This window comes from Lissotriton vulgaris, chromosome 4_1 (genome assembly GCF_964263255.1).
Source record: "Lissotriton vulgaris chromosome 4_1, aLisVul1.2, whole genome shotgun sequence".
NCBI lineage: Eukaryota > Metazoa > Chordata > Amphibia > Caudata > Salamandridae > Lissotriton > Lissotriton vulgaris.
The window spans coordinates 1,261,497,962-1,261,520,002 of record NC_141691.1 but is presented as its reverse complement, the minus strand read 5'-3'; the positions used below and the strand labels follow the sequence as shown (position 1 = coordinate 1,261,520,002).

Sequence of the window (22,041 nt, the reverse complement as noted above, 5' to 3'; positions counted from 1 at the left end):
AATCTGGTCTGTGTCCAGGTGAATATGCACCCCAAGGTATTTCACCGACTCTGAGCACCATTCCAGCAGAAATTCCAGTGTCCATTGGGTCGTGCCTTTTGTGAGAGGAAAAATTACTGATTTTGCCAATTTATCCCCAGTCCGGAGATGGTACCAAATCGCAGAATTTCTCGTATGAGGGGATCCAAATTGGTCTGGGGTCACGAACATGAAGGATCGTATCATCTGCATATAACGAGAGCAATAGCGGGCCCGTATGGAATTGTATGCCTCTGTGTAAATGCTTCTGCTGAAAGTGCCTTATCAGTGGATCCATCACCAATATAACCAACAAGGGGGATAACGGGCACCCCTGTCTGGTGCCACGAGACACAGGAAATGGTGCCGATAGAGTACTGTTGAGCTGGAGCCTAACAGTGGGTTGACTATACAACAGGGCGGTGGTGACTATGAAGCCATGCTGCATCCCCATCCGCTGCATTATAGACAGAAAAAAGGGCCATTCCGGGGAATCAAATGCTTTTATAGTCTAAATTTAGGAGGGACAAGGGACAATAGGAACCGCACAGCAAGGGGTCCTTCCCAGGTTTGGGAAGTAAGATAATAACCACTTCACGAAGAGTGGGTGGAAGGACCTGTTTTTCCAATGATTCAGCATATATATCCAGTAGGCGAGGGATCAGTAGATCCTTGTAGGCTTTGTAAAATTCCCCGTGAACCGATTCAACCCTGGTGCCGTGGATGAGTTCAGGGAGGTGATGGCTTTGTCTATACTTTCTACTGTGATGGGTATCACTAGAAAGTCCTGCATGAACCTTTCGAGATATACTAGCACCACCTCCTATAGGTAGGCTTCCTGGTCAGTGTGATCTCGTCCCAGCCTGGTGGAGTACAGTGTTTTGAAATAAGAGAGAAATTCTTGTTGTATTTCCAAAGGGTCAGTGATGTGCTGTCCTGCTAATGATTGTAATTCCGTGATGTAGGCTTTCGTGTAGGAGGGTCTTACCATTTGAGCTATTATCCTACCAGGGCGGTCCCCTTCCCCATACACCCTGGTGTTATGGTATTTCCCCATATATAGGATTTCATTCTCAGCAGTCTCCCTGTACTGTAGGAGCAGAGCTGCCCTCTTGTCATCGTGAGTCAAATCAACTGACTCCATTTGTGCACCGTCCAGGGCTCCGAGCTCCCTGTCCACCCGAGCAAGAGTACCTTGAATACCACCTAACACTCCAGAGCATTCGGACATACATACTTCCCGAATGTAAGCCTTGAAACCCTCCCACAACAATGCCTCTGTGTTAAGTGTAAAATAATCTTCAATTGCTTCCTGGACCTCCTGTCTAAACACCTCGTCATCTAGGGCTCGGTTGGGGAACCTCCACTGTCTTTCAAAGCTCTCGGGACATGGGACCCTCAGGGATACCAATACAGGGGAGTGATCAGAATACGTTCTGGGTTTGAAGTTTATGGAACCAACAGGAGATCTCCGGCGATGTTAACCAATAGTCTAGTCTGGTCCAGGTGTCGTGTAGATTAGTATAATGGGTGTAGGTAGTGTGACTCGGGTCTCGAGTGCGGCCTATGTCCAGGAGGGAGAAGTGTTCACTCAGGGAGCGCAAAGCTCTATGAGCTCGAGGCTTGGGGTCCGGTGCAGAAGAAGTACTGTTGGAGGGCAGGTGCAGGGCAATGTTGAAATCGCCTCTCAACAGAAGAGGCACGGGGCCTAGCTGTAGCAATTTGGATAGTAATGTATAAAAAAAAATCGAGTGAGTCATTTTTGGGGCCATATACAGATACCAGCGCTATCTTTTGGTTTAGCAATGTGCCCACTACTATCACATATCTGCCCTCAGTGTCGCAAGTAACAGGTATGACACTTAAAGGGAAGCCGCTTGTGTATAAGGACGGCCGTACCCCTGGCATAGTTGCTGTAGTTTGCAAAAATCTGTAAGGGCCCCAGGAGGATGCAAACCTGGCCTGATCGCTGGCGGGACGGTGCGTCTCCTGAAGGAAGGCCACATCTATCCCATGTCTAAGTAAATAATTAACAATCTGATGTTTTTTGCGTGTATTGTTTAAGCCCCGGACATTCCACGTAGCTAGTGTGACGGTCGAAGGGCCAGTATTATAACCTAACTGTGCCATCATAAAAGGGAATCTTAGGAGCAGAGAGTGATACACATCTATCATGGTTGCAAACAAGTGTAGCATAGCAACAGTACTGAGCAATAAGGACAAAACCCCTCCCAGCCTTCCCGCCCATCCGGAGAGGCAATACTGACTTTACCAAAACATTCAATAGTACCAATAGCATCTTGAACAGTAATGACAAGGGAACAAATGCGGTACAGTCTATGGTCACCAATACAATCTCTAAGTGTACACCAAAGTGGGGGGTTATCACTATCCAACAGCCTAGCAACCTAAACAAAAACTATATGCAACATAGTAAATCCCGTTCTTCACAGCAACATGTCAAAAGAGCGGCCTGGTAGAAGAAATCAGGTGACCAACAGTCATCCATTCCCAGAGTTCGAGAATAAATCCACACTGACAGCTGAGCCACGGTGCGGGGGTGAAGTGGCGTCCATTTCTGTGGGGCGCTTGCTGTTAAGTTTGTAATTGCGGCAGAATTCCTGTACTTTTGTGGGATTTTCAAAAATTCGGGCACGTCCGTTTACCTCCACCCTCAACCTGGCAGGGTATAGCATACGATATTTTAACCCTAGGTTCTTTAGTGCCGCATTCACCCCAAGATACTTCCTCCTTGCGTCTTGTACCAGAGAAGTGAAATTCGGATATAGAGATATTCTAGAGCCCTGCCAAGAGAGTTCACCATGTTCGTGTGCCAATCTCAATGCAGTAGCCCAGTCCCTGAAGTTCATTATTCGCGCAATAATGGGCCTGGGCGGGCAACCCAGGTTGGGGCCGGGGCCCAGAGACCTATGGGTGCGTTCCACCACGAAGCCAGGAGTGAAGGCATCCTCCCCAAACAGGTCGGTTAGGATTGTCTCTACTAGGTTATCCATGTGCCCGAAGTAGTGGACTCCGGCACACCCACCAGGCGAATGTTATTACGACGGCTGCGCACCTCCAAATCCTCCAGTTTTGTCGCGACTTCCTTTAGGATCCGTTCCATACGGTCTATCCTCTTCACTTATTGTGCCATTCCATCCTCCAGATCAGACGTACGGGACTCAACGACATCTAGACGTCGATCATGCCCCTGGATCTTTGCGCCCAGATCTGCGATGTGCTTGTCCAAGGAGTCAAAGCGGACATCAAGTGCCTTGATTCCAGCCCTCATTTCCAACAACAATGGATTCAAATGGTTGGCATCTTCTGTCGAGATTGACGGGGGGACCACCGTTCGCCATATCGCCTGGCTGATCTCTGGTAGGGTCCGCGATTTTCTCGAAGGGTAGTACTCGTTGCTTTGGGTCTCTGCGGACCATGCCGCAACTGCTCTGGTAGGCGCGCTGGTGAAGGTGAGAGTATGGTCAGTCAAAGAGGTAGCCAATGTGATGCTGCAGGGGCACCCTACGGAGCAAGCAGTGCACAGGGACACCTCACCACTGCTTCAGGCAGTCATGACCAGGCCCAGGAATTTGACAAATGGGCCTCAGGTGGAACATGTAACAAATCCCAGAGTCCTTTCAGTAAAGGAGAGGATGCCTACTCAGTATCAGAATAGAGGGGCTCAGGCGGGGCGCAATGCAGCCAGATTTCTGTGTATGTTGGGTCAAGCCCTGTGCTGGAGAAGGTGCCCGTGTTGTAATGAGGCTTTCAGGCCTAGCGAAAGAGGGACTATAGTGGAAGCGTTCCTGCTCCCAGGCAAAGCATTATGGAAGGGGCGGTCACACACAGGCGCCGGAGCTCAGCGCTGTATCTTTACTCTCGGGAGTGCCGCGAGCATGTGGCAATTGGGGCGAAAACCAAAGCCCAGCAAACAAAAAACTACGGGGCCGCGCAGCACGCAACACTCGTGGTTACCAGGGCTCGGTGATGCTGCCACGCGGGAGGCCGAACGAACCTCCCGGACTGCGGGACGCCTGCTGGGGTGGTAGCCCAGCTCCAGACGCGCAGCAGCACACGCCGCACCTACCGCACTGCCCCCGTGGCGGTCCTGGGCTGCCTCCTCACAGTGCAGCGGGCGCCGCTCTCGCTGGAATCAGCACCGCCACCATTTTGCTGAGATGCTCCGGCAGGGTTCCCGTCGGGCAGAAGTTGTTACTCCACCACTAGGGAATATAGCATGCCGTTGTGGCCACTGTTATCGTCTCAAGGATGTCACCCTGTCATTACGGGTTTTTGGGCCACTTTTGGAGCTGGGAAAAGGTTGTTCAGGCGCTTAGGCCTGGAGAGCTTCAGCTCCTTGCGGCCATCCCGATCACAGCGCAGCCACGCCTCCGCATATGCTGCATTTTCTCTAGGGACACCAGTTCATTATTCACTCTGCCCACAGTCTCAATATCTTAAGCACAAGACACACACAGCACAACAAACTGCATACCAGGCATACTCTAGAGCTCTACAGAAGGCAAGGACGCCAGTTATTGCTGATTGCTCAGACGTTTATACTAAGAAAACACGTACACAGCCATCCTAGGAGAGATAGAATCCACCTCTCACCCGGATTAGAAGGCGGAGCTTACCACCCTCGACTATTGGTGGTAATACTCTTTGGGCTATCCTTTAAAGGGGAGAGACTAGGCTCTAACGGTGACTGTGATGCAAAATCATAGTGTACCTCAAGTAGACAAACTGATTGGTAGTTTGTTGAGGGGAACACATAAGGCAGATCAGAATAAGTAGCCAGGAATGGTGGCTCATCTTGTTTGAGCAATTATAGGGCTCTTTCCTCGCTCATGAGATACATGCTGTGCTCTAGGTGCAGTATAGAGATTACGAGGCTGACTCAGTGTTTCATCTTTCTGAGATCAACACAATGAGTGCCATTTCGTTGGATAATGGTAACCTTGATTATTTTACATTTTTATATATATCTTATGCATGTCTTGTTTTGTGTCAACAATACAAGTAACACGAGTACAGATAAAATAATTACCTGAATGATTACATCCATGTCAGACAGCAAATCGCTATCCGTAGAGTCCACTGGAATGTCATAAGACACTGTGTATTTCAAGAAGCCACCATAGGCTGTTAACTGAAATGACATTAAAAGATGAAAACAGATATATTACATGTGGTAAGACTGATGTTTGTCATACATATATTAGAGATGGACAGATAAACAGTTTGCATTTTATAATTCAGTACTTTCAGGGGCACATAACTAGTGTCAGAAACCTGCTTCCAGGGGGTTTTAGTATCCCGTTGTCATGCTCTATACATTGAATTAAATGTTGTCTAATAAAACCTTCACGCTACCCTGTGTATTTCTTTCTACATAATTCCATCCCTGAAGCCCCATGGTCATCCACTGATTCTAGGTCAGAATCTAGGTAGTAGTGTGGCTTATTGCGCTTACTTTAGAGGGTGACCAATGATGGGTTTCCGATCCAACGAAGTGCAACCACAATTTTTACCTATTGAAGATGTAAGGCTGGTACGAGGCAATACAATACATCAACTGCTTTGAAGTTCTTGATGGCATAGAGAATTGAGAATAAATAGGTTGATATTGTACACACATAGGGCCTGATTTAGAGTTTGAGGGAGAGGGTACAGTTTCAATGTTTAATGGAGTACCATTACTGCCAAAATGAAGTTCGTCCTCCCTCATTTAGAGTCAGCAGAAAGTATGTCTGCAATGGGCACAGCTCAATATTCACCTCTAAAACACCCCTCTGATAGGTTTAATCAAGAAAGGATCATTAGAGGTTCGAACATTTGTCTGCGTGACATATTTAGAGTGGGCAGACAAATGGTCAGTTTTTACTTTTGCAAATCGACATCCAAAACATGGCGGTAAGTGAAAGTAGAAACATTTCAATTACTCCACACGTCATGGAAGAAAAGTCCCATGGTGAGGGGGGCATTGATTTTTTTTTCAAAAACAAAATCCTGTTTTGAAATTTTGTTTTTCAAACAGAAAAGGATTTTGAGAGTGTGCTGCACAGCACCATCATGTTGACTGAGCCTATGGCATACTTTCAATGTGCTCACAAGAACCGCGGGTACGCGGTTCCCTCCAACTTAAGAGATGTCTGCTGGGGTGGCGGGCATCTCTGAATCTGGAGCACTTCATTAGAGCAACGGTGTATTTTACTCTTTCATCCTGACAGAATAAAATTTGAACTCCAAACTTTAAATCAGCCCCAAAGTTACTAAAGCCTTGGTTAGCACACACTTAATGTCACTAATATCATCATAGGACATGCAGCCCTTAGAGGTCTTCCCTGGTCACAGTGCCCTGGCTACCTGTGGTACCATTTACCAGGGGCTGACCTGTGGCCAGAGATGCCAATTGGGTTAGTTTTGGGGAGAGAACACAGCCCCTGGGAACCTGATTGGCAGGGACCTAGGGCACATCAAGTCAAAGTGCATCAGTAGTCTGGCAAAAAGTGGGGGGTTACTGCAACAGAAACCCACATTCCTACACAAGCCCCCTCCCCCCCCAACCCCCCCCCCCCCCAGCCCAAAGACCAGGAGACTCAGCCAAAGCTGTGAGAGCCTTCCTTGTCTTTCTGGAGAGGAAGTGGTTTGAAAGTTGCAGGACCTACTCTGCCTTACACCCTCCAGTCCAGATCAGTCCCTTTGGGGAGCCGGCCTACATCTGCAGTTTCAGAACCTAATTCCCAATGCTCCTTTCCTAGCTCTTTAGTGTCTTCACCCCATCTTTTTAGTTTAGGTTCAAAGGTGCCTACCTTTGCAAATTCTCACTTAGCTAGTGCAAAGCCCAGCTTACCCACAGAGGTTACCCACAGTTTGAGCAAACCCACCATGACCAATAGGGTCAGGGGGCCTAACTTGGTATTTGGCAGGGTGCTAGGCCACCATGCCAAGGACAGTGCTGTCATGAAGGCTAACACCCAGCAGAGGCTATTGAAAGCTGTCAGTACCCAGAACCACACATTGAGCTCTACATTGGTAGGTGAAGTAGCTAACGTACATGTTTCTTTGGGTTTGGGAGGCCAGTCTGCTGTTTTAGGGTGGGGGGTTCACTACACTTGGTAGTGAACACCATTCTTCCACCCTATGTTCTGCCAGCTGAGGAGCCACCAATTCAGACTGGACCGTTGCCTGAGTAGTCATGTCTTTTTGTTGGCATGGGGGGACTTCACCAGTATCAATTTTGGAGTTCTACCTTACTGGGATAGAATCTCACTGGCCCACTGGAACTGTGGCTAACAGTTACCCACCTTTCCTACACTGTTTCTTCTTTTTCTTTTGGGGCTTAGCTGCACTAACTGCAGGTTGAGCCCCCCCCTCCCCCCAGGTTTCTTGGGTGAGGTCTGGCATTGGACTGGTACCTCTATTTGGCTCAGACCAACCTCTGGGTTGTCATTACCAAGGAGGCAATCAAGGGGGAGGTCTACCTCCTTTCTCCATCTAAGGGACCCAGATATTTCTAGGAGCACTTCAGCCACAGGCCTAACAGTAACACCCTCTGGGACAGCCCTTACTCTTTTTGTCTCCCCTTGGACATACTGGTTTGAGAGAACCAACATGGCATGCACCACAGTGTGACTGGCACAGATATCTCTCAGGGCAGTGGCTGGGATTCCATTCAGCAGTAGGTGGGGGAAGTGCCTACTTACCTCTGGAATCTGCAAATCACCCGTTGGGCCTAGTTTCCAGGGGAAGGCTTGTTGGGATCCCAATTCTTACCTTGGTACCCAGTTTTGGTTTGTGAGGTGTCTTTGGGCTCACCCTCCTGGACAGGTTTTTGGGGGTCTACCTGGGACTCCTTACTTTTTGTGTTTCCTTTGGGGAGGCTTTGTAACCCCTTTCTTTTGGTCACCCCCAGTGGACGTCCTCCTTACCGTCCTCTTGACCCAATGGTCCGCCTTCTTTCCCAATTCTTCAGGAGAAATTGTAATCTAGGTCTACCAGATACTGATGCAACATTTCATCAATTCAATTACTTAATATGTGATCTTGCATAAACAAACTATAAAGACAATCAAAATATTGCACTTTGCTTCCAGTCAACCAGCCATCTAGTGTCTTAACTAAGTAGTCTACAACTTTCACCCAGGGTTGAGTCTGGGTTTGCTAAGCCCCACTGAATCTAATTCTATACCCCTCAGTTGTGAGTCCAAATCCCTCAATCAGAGTTCTCTTCATGAGTTCATAAGACCCAACATCTGCCCCACTAAGGGTCAGAAGTCGGTCTCTGCACTTACCAGAGAACAGTTCCCAAAGCAGTGCCCCCCAGTGAGTATTTTTCACCCTTCTGGCCTCAGAAGCCCTTTCAAAGGCTGTGAACATTTTAGTGATATCATCACGCTCCTCAAATTTAGGGACAATCCCTTCGGGATCTTGAGATCATAGGATCCTTCTTTTTCTATGTTTTTTAGATTGCTGCCACCATTGAAGGGTCCTAGGCCTATCTCTGCTCTTTCTTTTTCTAGAGCCAGGAGTCTGGTTTCTATGTCTAATATTTTTGGCAGCATGGCTAGCAGGATGCCCTCCTCATTGAGGCTTTCCTGATCCACCTGTGTGGGATCTAGGTACGGAGAGGTTAATTTTTGGAGTCAGATTCACTGGGGTCCTTTTCACCCTAAGAAGTGGGGAAGGTTGATCTACCTGGTCATCCTCTCCCTCTTCTTCCTCATCTGACTGGTCTTCACCATTTTCAGATGAGTGGTCCTTAGCATACCTAGCCAACAGCTCCTGGAGCTTTTGTTTGGTGGGATGGGACCCCATGGTTATGATTTTAATTTTGCATAGGGACCTTACCTCCTTGAAAGACAAGTGAAGGTAAGGGGTGAGGTCAAGCTCCTCAACCATGTCCTCCATGACATTCTGGTTATGTTTACTAACAGCTGGGTTCTTGTTTTGAAACATTGTTAAAAAATAACTTCTAACTCTAGCTACAGTGACTTTTTATTTTTCTAAAATTCTACAGCAACTTAACCAAGGCCCTAGCAAGACTTTTAGTAATTTTGCCAAAAAATGCCTATTTGAAAAATAATAATTCTAAAGACAATTTAAGAACTCTGTCATGTGATTAGGTGGTAACCAAGTAGTCAAACAATATGCAAAGTTGTATATCCCACCGCTGATCCACCAATGTAGGAAGCCGGCTCTGTATATACTATACCAAAGTAAGGTATAATGTGAACAGAGTCCTGTGGAACCCAATGGTAGGAAGAGGTAAAGTTAGATAGCACCTCACTCTCTATTTGTGGTAGTGTGGTCGAGCAGTAAGGCAGTATCAGAGTACAGTGTTAAGCATTTGCTGCACACACTCAGTCACCAAATGAATTCACACACTCAAAGACCGAACTTCAGACCAATAGTTTTTGTATGAAACATGTTTCATGTACGCATGTATGTTTTAGTTATTTTATTTTCTAGAACCAAGTAAGCCTGGCACAGGTGAGCAATACATACTTTACAGTAGTAATGCAGTTTGTAAACAGTTTGAATTGTAATTGTATATGCACTTTGTTTTGACTTACACTATGGTTGCAGAGAAATGCAATACTTTGTAAATACAGTACATACACTTGAATGGGCTTTGCAGTAACATACTAGGTAAGTTACTTTTTTAGATTACTTTTCTTACTCAGAGTAGTATACCTAGATACTACTCTGGGACATTTCCTGTAAACAGGCAAGTAAAATCGTTTTGGTTAAAAACAGAAAAACAGTCAATGTTATCCTATTGAGGAAAATAGTGTTATCAGTTTTGAGATAAGTATTTGTGAGTGGGAGTTGAGGTTCTTGGGGTAGACTCAGGGGTCCCCCAGGGTCAAGGATGCACTCTAGTTACATCCTAAGCGGCACTAGGGCGGCCGGGTGCAGAGTGCTGAAGCAAAATGTTGTCCAATGTGGGATAGGGGGCCTCCGGTTGGTGGCTGCTGACGAGCAGGCCACTTGGTTGTGGGAGCAAAGCTCCTGGAATTTAGCTCAGGGCAAATGGGGAAACAAAGTAGCACCAAAGGTGCACCCTAAGCGGCTCTAGGGCGGCCGGGTGCAGGGTGCTGTTTAGACGTTGGATGCCCTGTTGTTTGCAATAGGGAACCTCCAGTTTGCAAAGGCACTGCAGGATTGGGGACAAAGGTTTTCTGGGTGCGACCACCACTTCGAGAGGCAAGTTGGGAAGTAGGGGGTTGGTTGGGCACCATCAGTTTGGCCACCCAAGGCCTTTTTGGGTCGGATCTTCTTACCACTTCCTGGTCGCGGTTGGGCAGACTTTCCGGATTTAGGATGTAGGCGCTGGCTGAAGGCTTGCGGCAGGTTAGGGGTCGCTGGATCTCGGGTTAGGATTGCCGGAGGACCTCCTTGTGGTGTTTGCTCACTCGAGCTCGGGCAGTGGACGGTGGGTGCAGAGTGGGCCGGATCCGCGGAGTCCGGCCAGAACCAGAGGTTGCTGATGAAAAAATCCGGTGTTCACGGGAGACACAGTCTTTGAAGTTGAAAGCAGGCAGGTCCTGCAGAGTTTTCAAAGTTGCTGGCTGCAGGACACACCTGGATTTTACAGGAGCAGGTTCGAGGTGGAAACAGGCCGGCAGGGCTGGGGCCAAGTCAGCGGGCGCCTTTCTCTTGTTAGCTTCTGCACAGCTGTTCGGTGCTTCTTCTTCTTTTCCTGTAGTTTCTTCTTGTCTTTGGTGGGTACCCCCCTATTATGCCACCCTCAAGTGGGAGGGGGGCAAAAGCCTTTCCCTGGTTGGCTGAGTCCCCCATCTGCAAGATGACGGGGACTGAGAGTTGTGCTTCACCTCACCTCCCCCGCCTGAGGGGTGGAGTTGGAAGAGGTGGGCACACCTCTCTTCCTCACTTGTTTTTCTTTCCCTTCAGGTTCTCCCGCCCAAAGTGGGGTTCAGAACCAGTGGGGACCAGTTGCTGAAAAGCAGCAAGTGGCCTGGGGAAGATCACAAAGGTGGCAAGACTTTGATGCTTCCCCTTCATGAACCCTGCCCATCCTGGTGAGGAGGCTTGGCACCTCTACTGAGGATGTGCATTATTTCAGGCCCCAGAGAGCAGCATGCTCTTGACCCAGGAGTCCAGAAACATGTCTAGTGGTGGCAGCTGAATGCAGCCACTCAGCCTGGACACTAGTGGTAGGTTAGTTTTCAGGGGGCATCTCTAAGATGCCCTCATTGTGCATTTTTCATTAAATCCCACACTGGCATCAGTGTGGGTTTAATGTGCTGAGAAGTTTGATACTAAACTTTTCAGTTATCAGTGTGACTATTATGGTGCTGTGGAGTTCCTAAGGACAAACTACCAGCACCATATACTCTAAATGGCAGCACTGCAATTACAATGTCTATGAATGGCCTTAGACACTGTAGGGGTACACTGCTCATGCACCTGTACCCTCACCACTGGCATAGTGCACCCAGCTAGAGGGGTGACTGATCTATGCCAGGGCAGTGGGTTGTAGGCATGGCACACAGAGATGTGTATGAGAATGGTGATTGGTCACTATCACACCTTTGGGTTAATATTATTCAATGTGGAGCAAACAAGTAATTGAAAAAAAAATCCAAACTAGTGCGTGCTGCACGGTGTCAAAGAGCTGCCAGTCCCTAAGATAATGTGATGGTAATGGGTCACTCAAGACAAAATATCTTGAGTAAAACCGGGCTCACTGCTGTGAGCAATTTTTTCTCGCTATACTGAATTTGAATGGGCTATTTGTCAGCTATTAACAATATAACACAACCACAAATTGATCATTACACAATACTCTTTCAGTAAATCATCATTTACTTCTGCGAATTTCAGAATCATGAAATCTTTCTAAGTTCTTTAGTCATTGCTTCATGACTTGATTTTTAGAAACAACATGACTATCAGTTCAGCATAAATCAAACATAGTCACAATATGATTGTTACAACAGAATTGGTGACGATTGATGAACTTCGGCCCAATGCATTTCAGGACCTCTTGTCCCTTCCTCAGAGGCCACTAGAAGTTGTACTCGTGGGTTACGATCGGCAAAGGAAAAATCCTCGACACTGCGGGCGTAGTTCTGGATGTGCGTAGACTAACTGGTATGAAGTGAAGAGAATCTGTCGCCTGAATGTCCGTGGCTGTGTCCAAACGGTTACACTTGGACGCTGCTTAACCAAAATGAATGGAAACAGCCCGTTAAAATTCAGTATAGTGAGAAAAAATTGCTCATAGCAGTGCACCCGGTTTTACTCAAGATATTTTGTCTTGAGTGACCCATTAGTAACACAGAGATGTGTGCCATGTCGACTCTTCACTTTGTTCTGCACCACAACACACAGCCTGCTAAGGCAGTGTATGAGTGTACGGGTACAGGACCTCTAAGGATGGCACAATCAGTGCTGCAGACCTTAGAGGCCTTCTCTGGTCACAATACTCTGGGTACCAGAGGTACCATTTACCAGGGGCTGACCTGTGGCCAGAGATCCAATTGGGTTTAGGCTTCAATACAGTTTTAGTGAAAGAACATAGCCCCTGGGTACCTGATTAGCAGAAGCCCAGGGCACACTGAGTCAAAGCACATCAGCAATTCAGCAAAAAGTGGGCTCAACCATGCAGAAAGAGGGCACTTTCTAACACTTCCTGACCAAAAACAATCATTAATGGGATATTGCTCTTTCAATTTGTGCTGTAGAATGCAGCACACAAGAAAAAAGCAAAATCAAGAAGAAATATAAGTATTTCTCCTTGTTGCGCCAATCTAACGCCTACTTTTGAATGCCGTTGGTTTTTGACGCTGCCTCAGATTTACACAGCTTTGTAAATCTGGGGCAATGTCAAAAAGCAATGGAGTAGTGGAATGCCCACAGCATCATCCATTGCATGTCCCATTAAAGCTGCTTTGTAAATATGTTGTAGGGCATTGCAATACTGTAACATTGAAAAAGTGACATTCTGGAGGCACAATCCCCTTCTACATATGCCCCTGAGTCTTTTGGCAGCAGTGTAGGCTTTGAGATGTTCCTGCATTTGCTGGAGGATTGGTTGGTCAAAGTCCTCATGGGCAGAAGAGGATGCAGCAGTGGAAGGTCTGGAGTGAGCAGAATAGGGGCTCGATCTTGACTCGATCTTGACTCGAATGCCTCAGCCCTGAATGCTTCGAGGAGATGTCATTCGGTTCCGAATGCTTTGAGGAGATGTCCTTCAGTTCCGAATGTTTGGGCGGCATGTCTCTGCTCCGAACACTTCTGGTCCACCCATTTCGAGTCAAAGGGTGGTCATGGCTGCATCCTTGAGTCTGATGCTGAAGCGGTAGTCGAAGGCAATGCTCGAGGGTTGAAGGAGGACTTCGGCACAGAGTGCTTAACGGGCATTGGGCCCAATTCAGAACAGCAGTGTTGACCCTTGCCGGAAGGCAATAGTGCGCCAGTGGCCTCAGTGATGGCACGGGCGCTCAAGGAGGGTGCCTCCATTAGGGAGCAGAAGGGTACCACTGCGCTGTTCCGGCAGAGGCTTTTCTGGTATGATATCCACCTCAGAGTTGAGGCTTTCTGGCAAATAGGCTGTTTCAACAACTGGTGCCTGCGGCAAGCAGTTGTTCACCATCTAACTTTGCTCACTCACCGAAGAAGTCTGAGGTATCTTCCTTCTCACGTCTGTGTGCCATGGAGGCTGAGGCGATTTGAAGGGTACACTGCTTCCCTAGAGTCTTCTTGTTTCAGAAAGCGAGGCATGCTGAACAGTAGGAGGAACAGTTGAAACAACGTGGACAGAGCCACGTGTGTTCAGACTATGCAAGTCTTACCACGCTTATCTTAACCACTCATTTGCCTTAACCACGCATATGCATGGTTAAGGCAGTGTTCAGTCTAGCTGCTGCAGCTGCTGGGCAAAACTCAGACGCAGCAAGATCTTGGACCTTGGCAGAGGATGAGCTGAGGTAAGTGGGGCTGGGGCTGGTTTTGGGGGTAGTTTTATGGTTATTTACAGGGCTGAGTGTCGTTTTCAGGGCCTGGGAAGGGGATTGTTTTCATGGTTGGGGATAGGGTGTTTTCAGGGTTGGGAGGGGGTTGTTTTCAGGGTTGGGGCGGGGGTTGTTTTCAGTGCTGGGGAGGGGGGTTGTTTTCTAGGGGGATCAGTGTTGTATTCAGGGCTGGGTCGGGGGGGTCGGGGGGAGTGGGTCAGTGTAGTGTTAGCTAAGGGTCAGGGTTTTAGGCCTTAGGGAAGGGGGAGGGGAAAGGGTAGTTAGGACAGTGTTTAGGGATTAGGGGATGGTGGGGTAGATTTTAGGGCTGAGGGAGTCCGGGGAAGTTTATAGTGCTGGGTAGGATCGGGGTAGTTTACAGGGCTGGGACAGGATCGGGTTAGTTTTTTAATTAGGGGTTAAGGTGTTAGGCTTAATGCATGATGCTGCATATGACCATAGATATTTTGCAACTTTTTGTTAGGCAGACCTAGAACGCTACTCTCAGCCTGTCAGACTAATTCCCAAAGACATACCCACCCACTATGCTTCCCACTCGGACAACATGCACAACCATTCTTAATGCAGTGAGCAATAATTAACCATCACCCTAAAAATTCAAGAAGCAAAAGGATGAAGACTCTTGCAAATCCTTCATGCACTCTGATAAAACAAAAACATATAATGCATAGGAACATAACTTCCAAAGATAATTACAACACAACACAGCCACCCAATGCAGACCACTTAAAAGTTATGCAAAGTTCACAATCTTTGCAGTTTCACAAATTACTAAAATTCCCCACACAGACAATGTCATTTTAATTCATCATACACCTATGTTTTACCACTCTGTGCACTATAGCAGTATAATACTTATTTCGATTAATTGATTTCCTAAGGAAGTGGCAAAAACATTAGGTACATTGAAATGATTTACCCCTTATTGCTACACAAAGTCCTTCATATGTAGCTTCCAAAAGCACTGAAGTACACATATTTTCTGTCTGACTTAATAAACAGAGTTCAAGCACAGTTTATCTAAAAGCAGATCAACAGAACATAAACACTTAAATAAATCGCTAAACATTTCATGCTATGCCCAAAAGCTTAAAATTGTGTTTATGAATTGAGTTAATGTATATGACGGCATGACATTTTAGGAAACTTACCTTATTCCCGAGGTATGCTGTAGGGGCTTCCCAGTATAGTGGAGTTGGCAGTGTTTTCATTGCTTCACTGTTGTTGATACTGATTTGATGAGGGCCGTCAAACGAATCCCTCTGAGGCTCTATACTATTTTCACCTTCTTGGTCGGTAACAAGCCACCCTACAATGTCGGACACCTAAGGGAAGACGAGAAAGACACATGACAACTTGAAAATGAGATACTATTTACATACATGAATGAAAACAACATATTTTTATATATGTGTATTAGTGAGTTTAAAGACATGTATTCCCTCAAAAAGTCTTGGCAGGGTTAGTGATTGTGTTAAGTGCTCCAATGAAAGTGTTTAGTAGCCTCTTTCTTAACTCGCAAATATAAGTCCTAGAGCAGTAGTTTAATTTTAAATTAAATGATCACAGTAAAATATTTTATTTGCTTAGACTGATGTATGGAAAGAATTTTTGGTCCTAAGTGAAGCTTCTAAAATGTTACACTGATACCCTAATGAAAGAGCTGTGAACAACAAATATTGATGTGGAACCCTGAAACCATGAAAAAAAATACTGCTCAGTTGCACCACTTTCTGTGGTTGCAAAAATTACAAGTACTTGGCCCTTTTGTGCAAAATGCCCAAAATCCTCAAATTTTATAGGTGGGGCAAAGGCTTGGACTAACAGAGGAGGAATATGGATTCTAAGATCCACAATCCTCACTCTAAGAGTCTTCTAAAGCTTTTTGATATTTTGGTTGAGAAGCCTAAAACTCCTGATTTAATATTAAACCTGTGGGAGCTACACATGTTTTGCTGGTGTTATATTTGGCATCTTTTGGCATGTTTCTCCTGTGTTTTGCTTTCTGACCTCGTGATTTTGACTCTGTTTTTGCTGGTTTAGTGTTTCTGCACACTTTATCACTGCTGTTCAGTGTTAAAGAGCAAGTGCTCCTGTTATGAATTAGTGATTCAATGATTGGTTATTTGATTTACTTGTCAGTCCCTAGTACAGTGCACTATGTGTTCCCAGGACCAGTAAATCAAATGCTGCTAGTGGGCTTCCAGTACTGGTTGTGCCACCCACCCAAGCAGCCCTTCAAAGGTAACTCAGATCTGCCACCGCATTATCTGTGTGCAGTCTAGTACTGCCATGTCGACTTGGCAAGTCCACCCACTTGCCAGGTTCTAACCTTCCATTTTCTTATGTAGGAGTCACACCTAATGTAGGCCCATGGTACCCCTGTGGGCAGGGTGCAGTGTATGTGAAAGGTAGGACATGCCCTTATGTGTGTGGCATGTCCTGATAGTGAAATATTGCCAATTATTTTTTCACTATTGCAAGGCTACCTGTTCCCATAGGATAGAATGGGGAGTTTGCTTATAACATTTTATAAGCATACCTACCCCTGGGAACAAGGTAGGAAAATAACGTTTACTGTGCCTGGACTCAGAATGTTAAAATGCATCTTTTAGTGAGAGTGATTTTTACATTCTGTGTCTGAAAATACCACTTTTAGAAAGTAGGTATTTCCTTGCTTAGCCATCCAGTGTGCCTCTGCTGGATTTGTGGATTGACTGTCTGGCTTTGTAATGACAGGGACTGGGGATGTGCCGTGGCTGGGCTGAATAGACCTGGGCTGCATTTAGAGTAGGGGGAGGAGATTTCCTTTCACCTGGATGGGCCTGGTCTGCCATTGACAATGCTGTCTCCACCTCCTGCCAGGAAGCTGCATCAGGGAGGGCAAGACTGGTTCTGGCTGGGCACGGACACTCTCTGCCTCCAAAGAACAAATGATTTTGGCCTATAAAAAGTGGGGCCTAAACACCTAAACTTTAGAACTCTTTTGGAACCAAGTAGACTGCCAAGAAGAAGAGCCAGAGAAGCTGTGAGGAGGGACTACCACTTTCCTGTGTGCTTTGCTGTGTTGGCCTGCAGTGACTGCTTCTCTCTTGAGCAGTCAAAGGATTGGACTGAACTTTCTGCAACTTCCTTTTTGTGAGTTTCTTCAAGGGCTTGAGGTAGAGCGTGCCCCCTATTCAAGAAGTCTCAGAAACAGCAAAGGCTTCAGGTTCTTCAGCCATCATCAGTGGGAACTGTGTGTTTTGTGCTGCAACAGAAGAACAGCAACCTGACGCTGTCTACAATGCCGCTTCCCACTCTGTATCCGGAAGGCACCGCAGAGGGCACCGCCGCAACGCCGCACCATAACCCTGGTCTCACTGACAACGGCACCTGATGCTGCAACCAAGCTGCTGCTTGCACCGTGACCTGTGGGTACAGCGCTCCGCCTCGCTTCACGCCATCACCCTGGTATCCCCCGACACCTACGCTCCACACAGACATTGACGCCGCTGATTGCACCATGGTTCTAGGGCACTGATCATAAGTTACACAATGCAATGCCCTTATCCAGCAATACAGCCGCGGTCAGCTAGCACTATCAACTCCAGTTCACCAGCCGACGACAGCGTTTTAGCAACGACGACGAAGCTGCTTGCACCGTGACCTACCAGCACTGCATCACTTTGCTCCGCAGCCCTGGTCTCACCGACATCGCTGGACGTATGTCACCAAGCCGCTGCCTGCACTGCGACCTGAGGGCGCCGCACAGCTGCACTTCACACTGCTGCCCCAACGCCTGCCGACGTCAGCGCTCCTGACTTCAATGCGAGGAGTTTGATCTACAATGCATGTGATTTCAAGGGCCTGACACTCCTGCACCAACCTCTGCAGCCTTTCGGGGCTCATCGAGAGGTCGCTGATGCCCTGCATTTCGAACAGTACTGTTTTGCGGGTCTACCGGACATCATAGCTGGCGACGCCGCGGTCAGCAAGAACTGTTTGGATTTGTTGTTCTTGACACCGTGATAGCCCCAGAAGGAGCTATTGACTTCAAGGAACTATAATTCAAGTCTATTTTGATGACTGAAGATTTCTAAGTACTGAATTGTGGTTTTTTATAGTTTTGGTCTTGTTTGAGTATATACAAATATTGGATATTTTTCAAAACTGGTGTGGTGACCTTTTGTAGTGCTTTCAACATGCTACTGTCGGTTATGTGTAAATACTTCACACACTGCCTCTAAGATAAGCCTAACTGCTCGTACCAAGCTACCAATCGGGTGAACAGGGGTTATTTTAGGAGTGTAACTCTCTTATCCTGGCTTGAAGGAAGGGTCCCTACTTGGCAAGGTGCTAACCATTGCCAACTAGAGACCCACATTTCTAACTGCTGGTTCTAGTATCCATCTCCAATTATGATTGTAGACTTCTAGCCCACTGCCAAGGGCTATACAAGGCATTAAACAAAAGATGTAGGCTCAAGGTGAAGGCAATGGCCATTATCAAGGGAAGGTGTAGCACGAGGCAGAAGAGCTTTAAGGCTATTAGAACATTCCAACCATTAAGCGTTAAATGTTCAAAAATAAACAGGGAGAAACAAAAAGACAGGCATTAGAATATTGCTGTAGAAGGCCTGACATTATTGACCCCGAGCCACTCTATTGTCTCCCTACATTACAATGTTCTAATACTTTATAGTTTTAGATGCAATTCTTTTAAAGATATAGAAATGATGGCTGGGCCGGCGGTCATCTCTGAATTTGGTGTATGAAGTACTGTTGGGATGGCAGAGGTCGGACTGGCCTATAGGGCAATCAGCCAGTGCCCAATGGGCAAGTCTGACAGATCAACGTGTGTGAGCCAGTTTTCTTTAGATATTTGTGGGTCTGTTTGATGGCAGTGTTTACTGTCGATTTTCCTGATATCACCACACACATTGCCTGCAGCAAACACAAGGGTCGCAGTCTCCTATACCTTGCAAAATACCCATACAGTGTGTCTTTACAGTTCAAGTCTGGACTGATTTGAAAATGCAGGACACTTTTTTAGCTATCTGGTTTGCGAATTGGGCCACTTTTGTTTTGATGCCCGGAACTATGTTTTGTCCCATTCCAACCCTGGGAGGAGGTAATGTCCTCCGTCATCCCAAGTAACACTACTCCGACTGTCAAGCTCTAAATCCGTCCCCACGTCACATACTGTGCATAAAAGCAAGTCGTTTTACAAAAGTACTAAATAAATGTATCTATTCATTCCTTCACTAAATCACTCACTAAGTACAATCAATCTTCTAAGAAGCTCTTTCCACAACTGCAGCCTAAAGCACCACACAAAACAATAGGGACCATTTCCTTCAGAAAATGGCTTTTGCATGAACCAGAGGTTTACAGATGTATCTATACTTTGTAAAGTCTTGAAATTCACCGTAGGCTAAACAGATCTGTAAATAACATTGTGTTGTGAACTGAAGTGTGTGCACGTTTTTAATTTTCCAAAATACAAATCAGGTAAGAAAAAAATGCGCAGTGTTAGAATGAGGTTTCAAGAGGATTGAAAGGGCATTAAATAAAGGCATGTTAATGCTATGGCTTCTTTGAGTCGATCAGCACATTCCGTGGGAATATGGGGAAATGCATGTGTCAATTTGATGAAACACATAGTAAAAGAGGCAAAATACTGAGCTTTATTCCCAGATACAGACCCGTGTGACATGCCAGAAAAGGCTCTCGCAGACATCGGACACCCCAAAGCAGAAGCAGTCTGTGCAGCCCCGTGGATTTCTCTCTTGCAGGTTGTAGGTTCCTGGTTTGCAGAGGTCACAGTTTTCACCCTCAACATTTTCCTGCAAATTAAAAAGAACGGATGGTTTATATTTGGTCCAAATACCCTGAGAACAGCTTAAGAATTCAAACATAATCCTTCGAAATGTACACATGTCAACAAATGTGATGCAACTCATTCGCATTATAGGAGGTGTATTTAAACTTTTCCGAAACATCTTTGGAAGTTCACAGATGTATTTCACTTCTATTGGTATTTTGATGAAGGAAGTCAGTCTATGAGGGGCAGTAAGATATGAATTGTTAAAATAGTCTCTCAAATTGTAGTATGCATTTTTAGCTGTATGATAGTGTCTTTCAAATCCCTTATTATTTCTTGATTCTGTATCACAAAGTCTAAAATCACAGCACCCCATCTAACATGTCTCATATAGGCCAAATTACAAACAACACCCTTCATCCATGCATTCCAAACAGCGCCCAAGAACCTGCAGGCTGTCAAATTCCACAAATTGAACTGTTGCCTTAGGGGCGAAAGGGCAGCAGTAGTTGTATGTCTGTTGTTTTTTCGCCTCACTGTCATTAAACCCAAAAAATGTGTTTATAAAAAAATAGAACCTGATGCAAATTGAAGCATTTCACAATATGGACAGGGGTATGAAGCATTGAACAAATAATACAACCAACCCACCTAGAGAATCCTTTTGGTCTCACAGGTGTTATAAAAGTGCAATACACACACTGCACTGCCTTTGACACTGTGATATACTGACGTCATCCAAAGGGCAAGAAAACAGTTCATTCACCAAAGCAATATCATTTTTTTTAAATGTCATATACTTTTTTTCTCCTAGAACTTACAATTATTATTTTTTTTATTTGTTGAAAGTAAAAGCAAGCATTCACCTTAAATCATATTGTCCTATGTTTGAGCTGGCAGAATATGTCTTGTCTTAGCAGTGTTTACAAGCACAATTACGTATACATTACACGGATACACCCTACAGTGAGCATTTCTGTGTGTGTAAGCAAAATACATTTTGTAAACAAAAGAATCTATACACTCACCTTGCAGAAACAGGGCTCGGTGCATGGGTCGTCATTCACGCTGCCCACCAAGCTGCAGTTGCAGTGTAAGCAATGTGGATAGCCCCGGTATCCGAAGACACAGCGGTCACACTTGTCACCAGTGTAGCCTTCTCTGCATTGGCAACGACCTGGAAGGACGCCTGGAAAAATTCATGTAAGAATGAACACAGAATAATACATTCACTTTATAAAAGAGAGGAAGGTGATGATGATGACTAAAATCACCAAATGCTTAATGTGCCACTTCTGTGTTTATGCAACCACTTATGCACCTCTTTCTTGGCATGACACTTTTTTAGCCACCTGAAGTTTCTTGGCGCTGCAATTTCAGCCTGTATTAAAAAAAAAGGGCTCTTGAGCCCATATTCAGGTGGCCTGAAACCCAACCTCTGATCCAACTCACTCATTTCCTTTTTATTATTCCTCTATAGTTGGAACAAGAATTACGTTGTAGAAAAACAAAAGTGCATGAAAAAAGTGAGAGTGGTGGAATGAATTTTTTAAATATTAAAGCTGGTAACTGCTTTCCCATAAGCATCAAGTTGGGCTTCATACAAAAATGGGACAAGTTCTTAGACAAGTACGGGTAATGAAAACTCACCTAGCACATAGCTGCAACTATAAACAAATATTTATTTGTAATCATCAAGTGATTAATATAGTTTTACTACTACAATTTTTTGTAATATTACTTTTACATCAGAGGAGTATTAGTCGAATATAACTAGGTATTGTAGAAGTTATTGTGATGTATCTAGAAAATGTTATTTGTATTTGAAATAGAATTACTTGGGAAAGGATTACGTAAAAACAATCATCAAATACAATTTTACATATATGTTCGAGGCATGTGGGCTGCTGAATTCATATCTGTGCATAGATTGCCGCCTAGTGTTGGGTCCGGATGATTGCACATTGTTGTCCTGGAAGAGTCTTCGAAGTATCACGAGATAGGTGGCTCCTCCCCTGGACTACAGTGCGCATGGGCATCGCCTCCATCCCCAGATTGTTTTTTTCCGCCATTGGGTTCGGATGTGTTTCGGTTCCCTCTGTCGGAACCGATAGTAGTTTTGCGATTCGACTTGAGACCAAAAGGTCTATAGGCTGGGCGTCGGTATTGTTTCGTTCGGGTTATCTTATTGTCAGCTCCGAACGCTTCC

General features: G+C 45.7%; 1 protein-coding gene across 1 annotated transcript in view; it reads right to left on the bottom strand.

The window, feature by feature from the left end:
* The window catches only part of LAMA1 (laminin subunit alpha 1), a 533,346-nt gene that overhangs the window by 297,927 nt on the left and 213,378 nt on the right, over positions 1–22,041 (bottom strand). The window contains exons 10-13 of the mRNA XM_086965467.1: positions 20,861–21,021; positions 19,714–19,854; positions 15,179–15,352; positions 5,072–5,173 (exon numbers count right to left, since the gene is read on the bottom strand). Coding sequence (XP_086821593.1) covers positions 5,072–5,173; positions 15,179–15,352; positions 19,714–19,854; positions 20,861–21,021 — 578 coding nt within the window. The remainder of the gene's footprint in view (positions 1–5,071; positions 5,174–15,178; positions 15,353–19,713; positions 19,855–20,860; positions 21,022–22,041) is intronic.